This window comes from Sapajus apella, unplaced genomic scaffold (assembly GCF_009761245.1).
Source record: "Sapajus apella isolate SASKATOON/1434 unplaced genomic scaffold, GSC_monkey_1.0 scaffold3, whole genome shotgun sequence".
NCBI lineage: Eukaryota > Metazoa > Chordata > Mammalia > Primates > Cebidae > Sapajus > Sapajus apella.
This window is the reverse complement of record NW_022436943.1, coordinates 55,985,913-56,001,372: the sequence shown is the minus strand read 5'-3', so window position 1 is coordinate 56,001,372 and position 15,460 is coordinate 55,985,913. Positions and strand designations below refer to the sequence as shown.

At 45.5% G+C, this 15,460-nt stretch overlaps 1 protein-coding gene and 1 long non-coding RNA gene across 5 annotated transcripts in view; one reads left to right on the top strand and one right to left on the bottom strand.

The window, feature by feature from the left end:
- Window positions 1–9,347, bottom strand: part of TG (thyroglobulin) — a 272,807-nt gene extending 263,460 nt beyond the window's left edge. For 3 of the 4 annotated variants that reach the window (XM_032253934.1, XM_032253944.1, XM_032253951.1), the window contains exons 1-5: window positions 9,225–9,335; window positions 8,104–8,212; window positions 6,527–6,624; window positions 4,839–5,042; window positions 3,248–3,407 (exon numbers count right to left, since the gene is read on the bottom strand). In XM_032253934.1, the coding sequence (XP_032109825.1) occupies window positions 3,248–3,407; window positions 4,839–5,042; window positions 6,527–6,624; window positions 8,104–8,212; window positions 9,225–9,291 (638 nt within the window). In that variant the 5' untranslated portion in view covers window positions 9,292–9,335. Of the gene's footprint in view, window positions 1–3,247; window positions 3,408–4,838; window positions 5,043–6,526; window positions 6,625–8,103; window positions 8,213–9,224 lie in introns of all 4 variants that reach the window. The other variant, XM_032253958.1, reaches the window with a different exon arrangement.
- LOC116534009 lies at window positions 80–10,500 on the top strand. The gene is made up of 3 exons (XR_004261551.1): window positions 80–611; window positions 5,056–5,062; window positions 10,490–10,500. It is a non-coding gene; the product is annotated as an uncharacterized LOC116534009 (long non-coding RNA).
- Window positions 10,501–15,460: the final 4,960 nt, after the last annotated feature.

The following is a 15,460-nucleotide window of genomic DNA, read 5'->3' as shown; positions in this document are numbered from 1 at the left end:
TTTACTTATAATCTGCTTGGCCACAATGCGTGTCCATAGTTAATGGTTGGGCTAGGGCAATATAAAAAATGGGGCATGAGTCAGGAGGACCAGTGTAGCTTGCTCTCCATTACAACGTGGTCCTTTAAAATTTCCCAGCCAAACAGATAGAGTAAGCGGTGGCCTTCTCGAAGGGCAAAAGGACCTACTCCAAATGGGCAAACACCATGGCCAAATTCAAGTGCACACCATTACCCAGCACATAAATAACTCACAGCAACAGGTCAGCCAAGGAGCTGCCCACAGGTTTCCAGCCTTCTGGTGGCCCCAGGGAAGTAAGTAACTGCCTTCCGTCACTTCTCCATTAGAATTTTTTCAACGAAATCCCCTTAGATTCAATATCCCAAAACAAAGCTTGTGGCTTTTCCTTTCCAAATGTATCCTCAAGCATCCATTCAGAAACCAGACTTAGGAGTCGCTCTTGACTCTCTCCCACCCTCACCTCCATGTAGATTCCTTCGCCAAGTTCTGTGGATTCCATCTGGTCAATATTCTTCTAGTCTCATCCCATCAAGTGTCTGCCGTCCTCTGGGACACTTGCTCCATGTCAACATTGTCTCTTGCCTGGACTAGTAGCCTGCGAATTCGGAGGACTGCCTCCCCCACCCACACCCACTCTGCTCTTCCCTTGCCCATTCCATTCTTTCAAAACTCCACGTCCCATGGTTATTACGACATACCCTTCCCCCACCCCAGGCTTAAAATGCTTGGTGCAATACTGAAACATACTTACGCTGCAAAAAAATTACTCTTTGCTATCTGAAATTCAAACGTCACTGGCAGTCTCATATTCTACCTGGAAACTCAAGTTGCTAAGCTTAGGCCCTCTCTATGGCCTCCGAGGCTCCTTCCACTGTGCTCAGAGGAGTCCTTGGGCCTAAAACTGCCCAGGTCCGCATAAGTATCAGAAAATCCCTGATTACAGCTGCAGTTCCAGTAACCAACCACCCAACCCTTCCCATGACCTTTCGGTACCAGAATTTGCTCTGAGACATGCTTGCTTACAAAATGAAAAGGATCCCATTTCAGGAGTAAATTTAAACAAAGGATGCTTAGTTCTGAACTTTTGCATTTAACTCGACTGCCCTCTTGTGGAAATAGCTGTGAATTGTGCCTCAACCTGAACGTGGCACCCGCCAGGGTCTGGGATGCATTCACCAATTCCTTGAGCACTGATGGCAGACCTGCTGTGTGCAAGGCTCTGTGCCATGCACTATAGGGGAACACAGATGAGCTACGTTTATGGGATACTAAAAGGAGCCAGACAGTTCTAGCACCTACTCTGTTTACTAAGATGAGTTCCTTAACTCACCCGATGTTCCTTAATGTTTCAGTAATCACTGGTATAGTAATGACTGTAATTATCTAATTATTTCTGTATGTATTCAGGTAGGTTAAAGGATATAAAGTTCCCTGTATATAGCAAGCACTCAGGTGATCTTGAACTGAGAACACATTGGTATGCAGCAAAGAACATTCAATAAAATTGGCTATTTGAGATTTATATATGCCCACAGGTAGGCCAGGCCCGGAAGGGAAAAATCTAAGCTACGTTTGCTGAAGCTGGCTGATGCCTAAGAATGCCCTGCAGAAGTATAGTAATTTATAGTGTAAATTCGCACCCGTGGCTTCATAGACGAGGCTTCATCAAATCTTCACTACGAGGTAATGAGCAAGGCATTGTCCTCCATTTGATGGATGGGAACACTGAGGCTCGGCGAGAGTAAGTGGCCAGGCCACTGTTCTAAGCAGTGGCAGAGGCAGAAGGCAGGTCACAAAGGCAAATGCTACAGGACCAGGCAGGATGGGGAAGTCAGGGGTGTGGCACCAGAGCACGGAGGGACCTGGAGCACAGAAGGGTGGGTCCTTGGTCTAAAAAGAGCAGCAAAGCCAGTGTCTTGAGGCCACCAGTGAATGCACGTGTGCAGTCTCCTACCTTGTTCTTTACAATCGGGAATTCAGAATTGTGTGTTTTAGGTTGAACATATAAAACTGCTCATGTTCAACTATTTTTTAACCTACAAAACTAGAAATTTCATGGGGTGTAACCTAATTGAAGTTTCCAGTTTTAAAAATATTATGCAGTTCAAACAAATTCTGTCTATGGGACAGTTCTGCACCCAGGCTGCTCGTCTGAGCTGCCTCCTGGCACAGCCCATGAGAATTTCCTTCCTCACACACAGAAAGAAACTGGTTGTTTTGGAAGCCAGCCACACAGAGGCTCAAGTTCTCCAAGAGAATTCATATCAGCATTTGCAGACAAGTATTCACATTTCTTTTTAACTCCAAATGGTTCAGTTACATCTGAGGTCTGTGTGAACGCTTTTACAATAAACAATGGGCCACCTTGGATAACCAGAAGCTGCCTGGTTATTTGGGTCAAGATCTAGAATGCATCTCTCTGTTTATATTCACTACTAACATTTTAAAAGTTATTTGTAAATGCACAGATACACACAGTTTACAAGAGTTCACAAACATGATGATATCCGTGCTGTTGGAAGTGCTGCCTTTTCTCTTTTTCTACAGATCCCCTTCCTGCCTACTCCTTCTTCTGCAGAGCGGTCCCGCCCCGAAGCAGCCCAGGATAACCACTCACTGCATGCACCTACCTCCTACCCTCTGTGCCCACATAGACCTATGCAGAGACCTGCTTAATAGTATAGTCATATAAGCATGTGTAAAGGATCTTTTTGCTCCTCTGTTCTTTAAAAATTAAAGCATATTACATTTTATTATCTGTGCTTTGTATCTTGTATTGTACTATTATAATATACTGTGGCAGCGTCTCCAGGTCAAATGTTCTAGCAGCTCTAATGCAGTCTTTTTAATGGCTGCATAAATATTTATGGCAGATTCACACTGATTCAGCCAACCACCTTCTGATGATCACTTTGTTCCCAGTTTCCTGCTATAATGAAAAACGATGCAGTAGGCACCCTAGTCCACATGTCTTCACATTCTGATGTTTTACATTTCATTGGCCAGAGGGCACATATATTTTTCATTAAATAACAGTTGCCAGTTTGCCTTGATAAAAACCCTGTGGCACTTCAGACGCCCAGCACATCTCATGAGAATAAAGCAGCTCTTAACTCTTTACCACGCGGCATGTGTGACACGTGGAAGCCCCCAGCTCAAGGTGAGGGTGTGCTTGGGCAGGTAACGGGCCAGTGGCAGGCACAGCACGGAGGTCGGCTCCCCTTACCTGTTGTAGTTGTGGACCAAATCAAAAATCATCATGTCTGTGGTGTTGACAAATTTGCACTGGACAGGCATAAACTCTCCCTCTGCAGAACACTGGGGTGGTGACTTGTCCCCCACCCCGTGGAGAAGACGACGATTTCTTATTTCACAGCTCCTTGGACCTAAACATTTTCATGAAGAAAAATTACATTCTTATGTATAAGTAGACACATGTTTCTACAGTCGAGCAGCGTATACAGTCATGTGTCCCTTAGCAATGGGGATGCGCTCTGAGAAACCATCATTTGGCGGTTTCATTTTTATGTGAGCATCATAGAGTTGCACTTATGCAAACCTAGATGGTTTGCCCACGGCACACCTGGGCTGTACGAGCTAGCCTGTTGCTTATAGGCTACAAACCTGTATAGTGTGTTGTTGTAATGGATACTACAGGCAACTGTAAAACAATGGTGAGTATTTGTGTATTTAAACATACCTGAGCATAGAAATGGTACGGTAAAAATACAGTATAAAAGAATAGGCCGGGCGCGGTAGCTCACGCCTGTAATCCTAGCACTTTGGGAGGCTGAGGTGGGTGGATCATGAGATCAAGAGATTGAGACCATCCTGGCCAACATGGTGAAACACTGTCTCTACTAAAAATACAAAAAAAAATTCGCTGGGCATGGTGGCTTGTGCCTGTAAAGGAGGCGGAGGCAGGAGAATCACTTGAACCCAGTAGGCAGAGGTTGCAGTGAGCCAAGATTGCACCACCGCACTCCAGCCTGGTGACAGTGTGAGACTCCATCTCAAAAATAAATAAATAAATAAATAAAGAATAGTATACCTGCATGGCACCTTCATGGGGCACTTACCATGAATGGAGCTTGCAGGACTGGAAGTTGCTCTGGGCGAGTCAGTGGGTGAACACAAAAGCCTAGGACATTCCTGTACACTCCTGTAGACTTACTTCAGTTTTACTTTACAAATCTTTCATTTTAAAAAACTTTTGATTCTTTTATGATAACACTTAGCTTAATACATGAACACATGGTACAGCTGTACAAAAATATTTTCTTTCTTTATGTACTTAATCTATAAACTTTTCCCTATTTTTAATTTTTGTTTTACTTTAAAACTTTTTTGTTAAAAAGTAATAGATAAACACACACGATAGTCTAGGTCTACTCAGATTAGGATCAAGGTTATCATTACGTCACTAGGCAATAGGAATTGTTCACTTCTATTATAACCCTATGGGACCACTGTCATGTATGTGCTCCATTGGTGACCAAAACATCCATATGCAGCACATGGCTGTGCTTATACTATATACATGGCAGTTAGAGACCCACACAGTGACTTAGGTCTGCAATAGGAGACTCAACATTTATTGAAATCCTGCTTATGTTTCTAATGATCAACCAGCAAATATGACTTGTCTACCCTATGGAAATATGAGAATAATAAAACCTTCCCCTTGAAAGCTTTTATCTTCCCTACTGAGGGCCTGGTTCTCTGCCCATTTTGGCAGGAAACCCTAAATGTTTTGGCTCACAGTGAGGAAAGCGGCAGCTCCTCCCGTGCTCTAGGGGTGCAGGTGTGAAACTCACATCGCCTTGGCCTCCCCAGCTGGCGGGTCCCATACACCTCCATGCCCTCTGCGTCCACACACCAGCATTGCACCTGCCGCACATCACACTGGACAGGCGTGTAGTCCCCTGAATCCTGACACTGAGGGAGGTAGGAGGTGGCTGTGCTGTTAATGTAGCCACTCAGCAAGATCTGCTGTTTCTGCAGCTGACAAAATGACAAACCTGTGGGTACAAGGAGCAGTGTTAAGTAGGGCCAAGGGGAAATGTCCAGGGGGCTGAGCCCAGGAAAACTCATGCTCCCTCCCCAGAGGGACTGAGTGATCGGTGGCAACTGCAGCACAGGCCTAGCTGGTATCCCGTGGACTGGGTCAGGTAGAGCTCACCGGTGTGACCTCGATCAGTCATGTACCCCAGAGCACCGGTAATGCGGAGGGGAGATGGCATCGGAGTGCAGGCCTGGCATTAACGGAGCTTTTCTGGGTCCGGTTTTCTCCCCAGGCTCACTGTGTAGCCCTGGGGAGCTGGTGGTTCACCAATCTGCATGAGGGTTAGTGACCTTAGCTGCACAGTTTCAGCATGTGTCCCCTCCAAATCTCATGGTGACATCTGATCCCCAGTGTTGGAGATGTTTGAGTCCTGGAGGCGGACCCCTCATGAAGAGATGAATGCCCTCCCTCAGAGTGAGTGAGTTCAGCTCTATCAGTGTCCATAAGAGCTGATTATTAAAAAGAGCCTGGCACCTCCACCCTGTGTCTCTCAAGGTTTCTCTCATCACATGATCTCTGCATAGATGGTTCCTCTTCCCCTTCCATCATGAATGGAAGCAGCCTGAGGTCCTCGCCAGCAGCAGAAGCTAGGGTCATGCTTCCTTCACAGCCTACAGAACTGTGAACCAAATACACCTCTTTCCTTTATGAATTATCTAGCCTCAGGCATTCCTTTATAGCAACACAAATGGACTAAGACATTAGCAATGATCACCCCCTACTGAATACCACTAGTGCCTAGTGTTTACATGTGTTCTAAATCCCCACATGGTACAAGGCAGATGCTATACTCATGTCACAGGTAAGGAGCCATAGCTCAGTGAGGACGCCTGACCCAGCCAAGCTCACGCAGCCGGAGAGTATCAGACAGGTGTGCCCCCACAACAGCCGCACGGGATGCGTAAAACTAATGCCCCAAACAGAGCTTTTAATCCATCAAAGCAGAGTTTTTGTTTTAGGCTCAGTTTCCTCATTTTATGGTGGTTGGCTTAAATTGACCGTTGTTTTAGGGTTATGACATGTTTTAAAAGGGGACTGTGTTTCTTTGATGACTCAATATAATAATGATCTTAACTGGATAGCTTTGACCCAAGTCTTAAATTTTTAGAAACACCTCACACCATAGGTGAGAAGGCACTTCGTATTTTTATGGTCATTTTCTGATTTCAGGGGACAGTGATGTCTGTTCACCACTGTCTTCTCAGCACCAGGCAGAGTACCTGGCGCATGGGAGCAACTGGGTGGATAATTGCTTAACAAATTACTGGATTTTCACAGGGGCCCTGCAGCACAGAGGGCCTTCCTTGACTTGCAGGGATGATTCTTCTTCACAGAGAAGCCAGCAGCCTAGAGGGAGGACTCGCTCAGTCATCTACCCAAACCCAGTGCTCATTCCTGGACATGAGTTGTCCCAGCAGGGTCCCTCCTGTCCCCACTTACAAGCCACAGGCCGTCCTGGCTGCCTGCTGCCCAGCACTTCGCTGCCATCAGCACCCACACACCAGCAGGAGCGGCCGTCATTCTGGCACTGGACAGTCCTGGGGAGGAGAGGCAGACCAGGTGACTCTGCAACGGGCCCCCAAAGCCACACACAGGCTCCCACCCAGCCTACTTCTCTTCTTCGTTTCCGTTCCTCCAGGTTTTGGTTCATTTAAATTAGGGGGACAGTGGAAGCGAGAGGGGTGGCTGACCTGGGAAAGGAAAGGCTCCACTTTCCTGCCTGGCTAACACCTGCTCTGCCTCCTGCCCCAGCCATTCATTCAACACCTGTCCAGCCTGCCAGCCCCAAAGCAAGTGACCCACCCTGGAGTGCAGGGCTTCAGCCACATCCACTAAGTGTCCTCAGTCATTATGAGGCTGTAGAGGGTAAAGGCAGTGCCCACATTGTGTGGATAGGATTGGGGGCTCTGGGGGTGGGACGTTAGTGGGATCAGGGGCCGGCCTGGTATATTGGGAAGCACATGGGAGGGGTCAGGTCAGGCCATAGAGTTGATACCATTTCTGGAAAGAAATGATGGCTGAACTGAGACCTGCAGGATGGTCGGGGGTGTAGAAGGTAAAAGATGTTCCAGGTAAAGGGAACAGCATATGCAAAGCCTCCTGAGGACAGACCAGGTTTGAAACTGCAAGAGGCTGGAACAAGAGAATTGGGATGGGAACATAAATAAGGCTGGTGAAAGTGACACTTCCTCCTTAACGCCTTCCTTGCTGCTCCAGAATTCCCAGCAATTTAAGCAAGGACTGCTCTAGCAGTGTCTCTGCATGCTCCTGGGAGGTTACGCATATTAAGGGTGTACAGAAGATAGCAGCAAGGAGGGATGTTTTGCAGATGTGTCCCAGAACACCGTCATATTGATGGAGTTCCCCTATTCAAAATGACTGGAATAGCATGGGGAAATTTCAATTGCCTGCACATTACAAATGATTCCTGTCTATTCCACAAGGAAGGATTGTCTAGATTATTACCACACTCTCCATAGAGAGGGTCTCAGGCCCCACAACTGCATTAGGGCAGCTGGAGAAACACCTTCCAGAGAGCAGCTCAATGAGGAGACAGTGACCTGTAAGCCCAGAGGCAGCCTAGAAAGCTGTCCTGGACAGGGCCGAAGGCAGAAGTGGATTGGGAAGTCAAGGCAGCCTCTCCTTCCACCACCCCAGCTTCTCAAGAGGATACTTGGAGGAGGGAGAGGTGCCAAAACACAGATCATTTGACACCCTCTGCAACTCTGCCCCACCCCCCAACACGTGCGGTTTATTCAAGTCATCACAGAAAAAGTGATGGCAGGAAGAGAAGGGAGAGCAGTGGGAGGATGAAGCATGGATTGGGGTTCACTTGGTCAGCTTGGCCAGTGTTGATCAGCTTGGGGACCTGAAAGGCAGGCACCTCCAAATGGCAGTGGCCAAGCATCATGTGCACAAAGGAGTTGTAGGACAGAGCGCAGGAAGAGACGGGGAGGCACCAGACAATCTTTATGGCATCTTGGACCTTGAGAGTTTGCTGCTGATATAAGCCTTACTGGAAACTGCCATCTTCTGTGCACTGGGGCACATAGTCTGCTCGCTTCAGAAAGGCCCTTTCCCTCTGCAGCTCACAGGGACGAAGGGGCTGGGCATCCACCTGGTACTCTAGGAAAGGAAGTATTTCATCAGAGAAGAGCATGGACTGGGCTGCCGGAACAGAGATGGCCTCTCATAAGCACAGATGCTTTTCCAGGGTCATCACCATTACCTGTGACAGTCTATCTTAAAATCTGGCAGCTAGGCACACTTTTCTCCAAGTGTTACATTAGCTGATTTAACGCACAGCATTCCCCTGAGAGGTGACAGGCAATATATCCTTGTCACTCATGAGGCGCCAAGTCTCAGGCAGCGAAAGTCATCTGATCAAAGTCACGTAGCGCTGGCAAGTGAAGGATTCCAAAATCAACACAGGGACTCCACATTCCCCACCCCTGCTCCCATGAGGCTATTTGGAGTAGGTTACAGCACCACAAGGAAGTTCTTGAATCTATCAAGCCATGCCCTGCAGATGTAGCACCTTCTAGATACACATTGAAATACAAATTAATTAATAATGTACATGTCGTCTTCTCCATTGAGGACTCGTATAACACAGAGAATCTTACCTGGAAATCACAACCACACCATGAGGTTGTTGTTTACTTTTTAAATGAAGAAACAGCAGCTTGGCACTTTGCCCAAAGTCACACGGGTAAGTGGCTAGGACAGAATTTAGGACTATTTCACTCCACAGGTAGATTTCCTTTCCTACTACCTGCTGGCTACTTCTAAAATACCTCTCATGGATGACATAGACTTTGGAATAGCTAAGGGGTTAAAAACCCAAGGTCAATGCGAAGTTTGCCAAAATGGTGGAGTGAGGGGGACCTAGAATTGAATAGGAAGATCAATCTCATTTCCCATCTCTGCTCCACCAATCACTAGCTCTGTGACCTCAAGTAATTTAGTTCGCCTCTCTCTAAATCTGCCTGTTTATCTGAAAAGGAAAGTAAATCACTGACATGTGGGCATTGGGGAAATTTTAATTAGATTACATCTGTTTGAAGGCCCATTGCAGAGCCTGGCTGACACTGGAGCTCCCTCCCCAGTCCCCTGGCTCCACAGCCTTAGAACTTACCAAAGATATTGGCGGACACCAAGCAGACAGAGCCCAGCAGGCTGACAATCCCCAAGACCAGGGCCATTTTCCTGGCCCTTCCCGGGAGGAAGGAGTAGAAGCCACTGCCTGCCCTAGGTCCCCTGGCCAGGGAGCCTTTATAGAGCTGTGGTTGGCAATGGCCTTCCACCCACAGGTACTCAGTGAGGCAGTGCCCCATCCTGTTTTCTCTGCTGGTCTCAAGGAGCTCCCTCCACCTGTGTCTACTCCCCCTGAAGGCACTCGTGTGGCTAGTGGAGCATGAGAATTCTTGTTTAAACTGTAGGGAAACATAACTGGATGGGGTGACTTCAAAATTTTTTTATGGGTAAAGACCAAAGCTTTGTAGCTTTGGAAGCAACCAGCTCAAGCCCCCCATGAGGGAAAAGCAATCCCTTGTTTTTTCCTTCCCCTGCACCCTTTCTCCTTCCCCTTCCTTCCTTCCTTCATTTCCTTCCTTCTTTCCTTTTTTCCTTTCTTCCTTCATTCTTTCTTTCCTTCCTTCCTTCCTTCCTACCTTCCTTCTTTCCTTCCTGCCTTCTACTTTCCTTTCTTCTGTTCTTTCTCTAACAACTTTTTAGAGCCCCACAGTAGCAGGCACCTAATATAGACACTGATATGGCAGAGAACAAAACAGGCAAACCTTGCCCTTATTAATATAGAATGTGAAAACTTTAGTGAGGGAAGCAAAATACGCACACACTCACATTCATATTTCTATTCTTTACCTCTCTTTCCTAGGACTTCAGACTTTGCCAACTGAAAGGGAGCGGGAACTGTCTTTCACAGAAAGCCTTTATGTAAGTTTTTTTCTCCTGGAAAACACAGCTTCCTTCCTTCAATCCTGTTCCTGTGAGACCTGGGAAAACTCACCTCATCTCCTTGAGTCCCAGCCTCCTTCTCTAGAAAGCAAAGTTAAAAGGAGAATAATAATGTGTCCCTATTTGTTAAGGTAGTTGTAACAGAATAAACAGACATTGAAGAGCACATGCTCAGTAGACCCTAACAGTTATTATTATTATTGATTCTTTCTATTTTGAAAAAGCATCATACCAAGTAATGGCAAGTATTCAGAAGACCAACCCAGCCAGGTAAGGAGCTAGTTACAGATAGAGTCGGCAACTGGCAGGTGATGAGGGCAGGTTGCTGAGCCTGGCACCTGAGGAGAGAGGGAGGGACCGGTGAGAATCTAAAGGATGTGGTCCCAGGGACAGTGAAGGACAGGAGGACAAGCTGGAAAGTGGAAGAGACTCCAAACCCTGGGGAAATGAAGGAGCTGATATAGCTGCCCTGCCATGGGCTGTACTACCTTCTACAAATAGGGTTGCTATGAACATTAAATATGTTAAAATATTTAAAGTGTTTAAGACAGTATTTGACACATAATAAGTACCCTGTGTTAGCTACTGTACTAGTCTGCTACCGGTGCCATCACAAAGTATCACAGACTGGGCGGCTTAAATACCAGAAATTTATTTTCTATAGTTCTGAAGGCTGGAAGTCCAAGATCAAGACGTCAACAGTGTTGGTTTCTTTAAGGACTCCTCTCCTTGGCTTGTGGATGGCCATCTCCTCCCTGTGTCCACACTTGGTCTTCCCTGTGTGTGTGCGTGCGTGTCCTAGTATCTATTTCCTTTAAGGACACCAGTCATACTGGATTAGAGCCCACCTTGTGACCTCATTATTCACTTAATTACCTCTTTAAGGGCCCTATCTCCAAATGCAGTCACATTTTGAGGTCCTGGTTTTAGGACTTCAGCATATGGATTGGGGAGAGGACACAGCTAGTCCGTAACAGCTACTGTCATTATTGTTGGGTTCACGATACAAACTAGAGAAAGTAAAACACAACGTCATTTTAAGTGTCAGGGTGTGGATTAAAAACAGGTGACAGCCTGTGCTCTGCACATCCTTCCTGGGGACCACACATGCCTGGAGCTTCCACATCTCTCTCTAGCTCAGTCTCCAGCCAGATGCTTTCGACCACAGGTCCACTCTGCCTGGACACCCTACAAACCTTTCAAATTCAACACAGCCCAATCCGAACCTTCGACCTGTCTCCCAACATCACACCTTTGCCTGTCTCTGTGAGCGCAAATCCAAGCCCCTTCCTAAGCCTCTTTCCTCAAGTCTTATCAGCCTCCAAGTCGTACCAGGCTGCTGCTCTTTCCACTTTGTGGGTCCTCCCCTCCTCTGCATCCTCACTCCTCCTGCCTCCAACACATCCCCTCAGCCTAGAACCAGCCCGCCAGAACAGCCTCCTGTGCTGCCCCTCACCAGGGCTTCCTCACCAGCTGCAGGGACAGTCCTCTAAAATATGGCCCTCCATGTCACTTTATAGATTCTACAAAAAGAGTGTTTGGTGCCTGGTGAATCAAAACACAGTTTCCATTCTGTGATATGAAACAGCACATCACAAAGTGTTTTCACAGATGGGGATGGAGACTCAGCCAACAGGTGCTCAGGAGGTACGTGTGGCAGGGAGATCAATTCACCCTGGGGAGTGGGAGGACAACTTAGTTTAAGACCTAGATGTTAGGCAAAGGTGATCTGGGGAGCGTATTGGCATTTACTGGAAAAGGAGACACAATGAATGACTCACCTGCCTGACTCCCTGCTGCCCCGTTACATGGGCCAAGTTCACCCCAGGCTATGGAGAGCCAGCAGCATCCTTCGCTCTACAGCAATATAACAAGAACAGCATTGTGCAGTTCCTGGTCATTTCTCCATCTCTACATATGCTAAAGCAGATAAATCTTAGAAGAAGTTGAATGTGGTTAAAGGTTTACCACAAACCTTGCTCACCACGCTTCCCATTGCCCTAAAATGCATGCATAAAGCTTGCACAGGTTGGCTTGTGTGCTGAATCATTGTTGCTGGCCTGGGCCCTGAGAAGCAATGCATAGACCCATGCCAGAGGTGTCTCTGCTTCACTGGGTTTGGTGCTTTAGGAACTCTGTGCTCAGGGTTCATGAAGCAAGCCAAGATATCACTGGAATGAAGAGTACTATGAGAGAGGAATGGCAGGCCTCTGAGCTGACTCCACTTCAGACCCCACCTGGAGAAGCAGCAAGGCGTTAGGAGCCTGTGGAAGGGCACTCAGTAGTCTAAACAGCACAGGCTGCCTTCAAAATCCATGCAAAGAGCTTCCCTCCATACGCAAAAGCAGAGGTGCTTCTCTGCACTCAAGTAACAGTGCGGCAAGCTTCAAGAGAATCCAGCCAAGGTGTCACTTCCCCACCATGAAACCCTCTTTCTCATAATGACTCAGCTACTGCTCCCTGCTTTTACTTCTTCCCTACTGAGCTCTGAGAACATACAGGCTTCCACAGTGACTCCACATGCCAAGGTCCTAATCTTTCTTCACCAATTTATTCCTTGCTCAGGCCTCTGTCACTCTGGCAGGCTCTTCACCACTGGCCTTGCCACCTCTCCCACTTTCCTTGGCCCAGAATACAATTGCATAACCTTCTCTTTCATCTCCTCCATTCTTTAATACTAAGCTGCTACATATAATAGGTGCTTACTGAAGATATGGGGGGAAATAGAGAGTAATAGGAATACAGAGGAGGAAGTGGCTTCAAATGGATCATCAGACACCACTGTTTTTTACAACCATCCATCAGCTGTCATGCACCACAGGTTGCTTCCCAGCCATCTCTCCTTTAGTCCAGCATGCCACTATATTGCTGGATCCCTGCTACCACTAGGGACAGCTTCTTCCCATCCCCCACATACCCAAGGACACAAAGTCACAACCCTTCTTCTTCTAGGTTTCTAGGGCAATAATAAACATTTCTGGTTCTTGATTTCTCAGCCCAGAAAGATGGAGTGAAAAATACACTTTTCCCTATACCTCCTGCTAAGTATAGCTAAAACCATGAACATTATATATAAAACAAACATAAGGCACTGAAAGGTGAAGAGAAGGAAGACTGGCTATCGCCCTCAGGATCAAAGGAATGAGAGAGATGGTAGGAGTTTCCCGGATCTATCTGGCCTCCTAAGTCTCAGATGAGATGTTGGAGATGCAGGGTACTCAGAAATGCCAATGAGCACAGATAAAACAAGCCCCAAGAAAATCCTCTTGAGCCAAAGTCCAGGAAAGGCAACAGCCTGGTAAGACAGAAAACTTTTAGACAACCACCTCTTTACTATACCAAACAACACAGAAAATCTGTCTCTAACCCCACCAAGCCAGCAAAGGTCAAGTGAGGGGCCCAGATTTCCACTCCTGTCAATCTGTAAGGAGGTTTCCCAATCCCTCTGACACGGTTTGTCAGAGGAGACAGAGTGAGGAGTTGTGACTTTTACCCTGCTGGGGAGTAATGACCCTCCTCTTTCTGCAGTATCAGTGGAGACCTTGCAGGGAGCTTGGAATTCTGCTCCCATCCAGTGGTAATAAGGTGTCACTCTCCCCCTTGCCACTTGGTGTATCAGAAGAGATCTAGTGAAGTATCAGGACCTTCACAACTGCCCAGCAGTAGCAAGACCATCTCCCTGTTGTGTCCATGAAAGGTCACGTGGTGAACAGTAATGGGGCAACCCTGACCGTCTCAGGCAGGGTGGCATAGGCCTAGAGAAGAGGCTGAATTGCCATCCCTGCCTAGCAGTACAGAAAAGCAGAACAGCTTCCAGGTGTCAATGGAGTAAGAACTTGGACTTCCAGTCTCAGCTGGCAGTAATGAAGTAGCATCTCCAGTTTCCCAATGTAGTGATGTCATAAGAGTGCTTCTAAAATGAGAACCAAAGTTTCTTAGCCAAATCGTTCAAGTCTTGATCAAAAATCACTAATTGTACCAAAAACTAGAAAAATCTCAACTTCAGTGAAAAAAGACTATCAATATATACCAGCATCTGGTGACAAAGATGTCAGAACTATTTGATATGGATTTTAAAAGTCATCATAAAAATGTTTTAGCAAGCAATTATAAATGTATACAAAGCAAGTGAAAAAATAGAAATTCTCAGTAAAGAAATAGAAGATACAAAGAATAACTATATGGAAATTTTAGAACTAAAAAAGAAAATAATAAAAGTAAAACATTCAATAGATGTGGCCAAACAACAAAATGAAAGAAACAGAAAAAATAACCCAGGAACTTGACAGAACAATGAAAATAATCCAATTTGAAAAACAGGGAGAAGAGAATATAAACAGAAACTTGATGACCTGCAGAACTGTAACAAAAGATCCAACATTCATGTTATTAGAATGCAAGAAAGAGAGAAAAAAAAGGTGGAACTGAAAATTTGAAAAAAGTAATGGCTGAAAAATTTCCAAGTTTGGCAAAAGCTATGAAACTACAGATTTTCTCTGAGTAAACACCAGAGTATGAACCCAAAGAAACCAATACCAAGACACATCAAACATCTAAAAATTAAAGACGAAAATGAATTGTGAGAGTAGCAAAACAGAAACAACGTCTTTTCCTACAGAGGAAAACCCATTTGAGTAATAGCAGATTTCTCATGAAAAATAATGGAGAGCAGAAAGTTGTGGTACAACACTTTTCAATTGCTGAGAGAGAGGAATTTCAGTCCAGAATTCCATATCCAGTGAAATTATATTTTTTAAGAATGAAGACAAGAATCAAGATATTCTCAGATGAAGGAAAACTATTTGTCAACAGAAGATCTTCCCTAAAAGAATGGCTAAAGCAAGTTCTCAAAAACAGAAAAAAAAAATGAAATATTGGAACATTAGAAAAGAAGGAGTAATAGTAAAAGGAAAAAAAAATGGGTAAATACAACAGACCTTTCTTTTCTTCCTTAGTTTTCTAACTTATCTTTGATGATTCAAACAAAAATAACAACACTGTCTGATGTAGTTCTTAATGTATATAGAGGACATATTTAAGACAATTATAAATGATGGAGGGTAAAAATATGGAAAAAGGATAAGCTTTCTATATTTCACTCAAACTGGTAAAGATTCCAATACCAATATGTAATATGTTATGTATATATAATGTAATAGAGCAGTCACTGAAAAAGCTATACAAAGAGATACAATCAAAAAATGTCACAGGTAAATCAAAATAGAATTCTAGAAAAAAAATGTTCAAGTAACTCACAAAAAGGGAGAAAAAAGAAAAAAGAAATGGAAAACAGAGAACCAGCATGGCTCACACCTGTAATCTCAGCATTTTAGGAGCATGAGGCAGGCGCCTGAGGTCAAGAGTTCAAGAGTAGCCTGGCCAACATGACAAAACCCT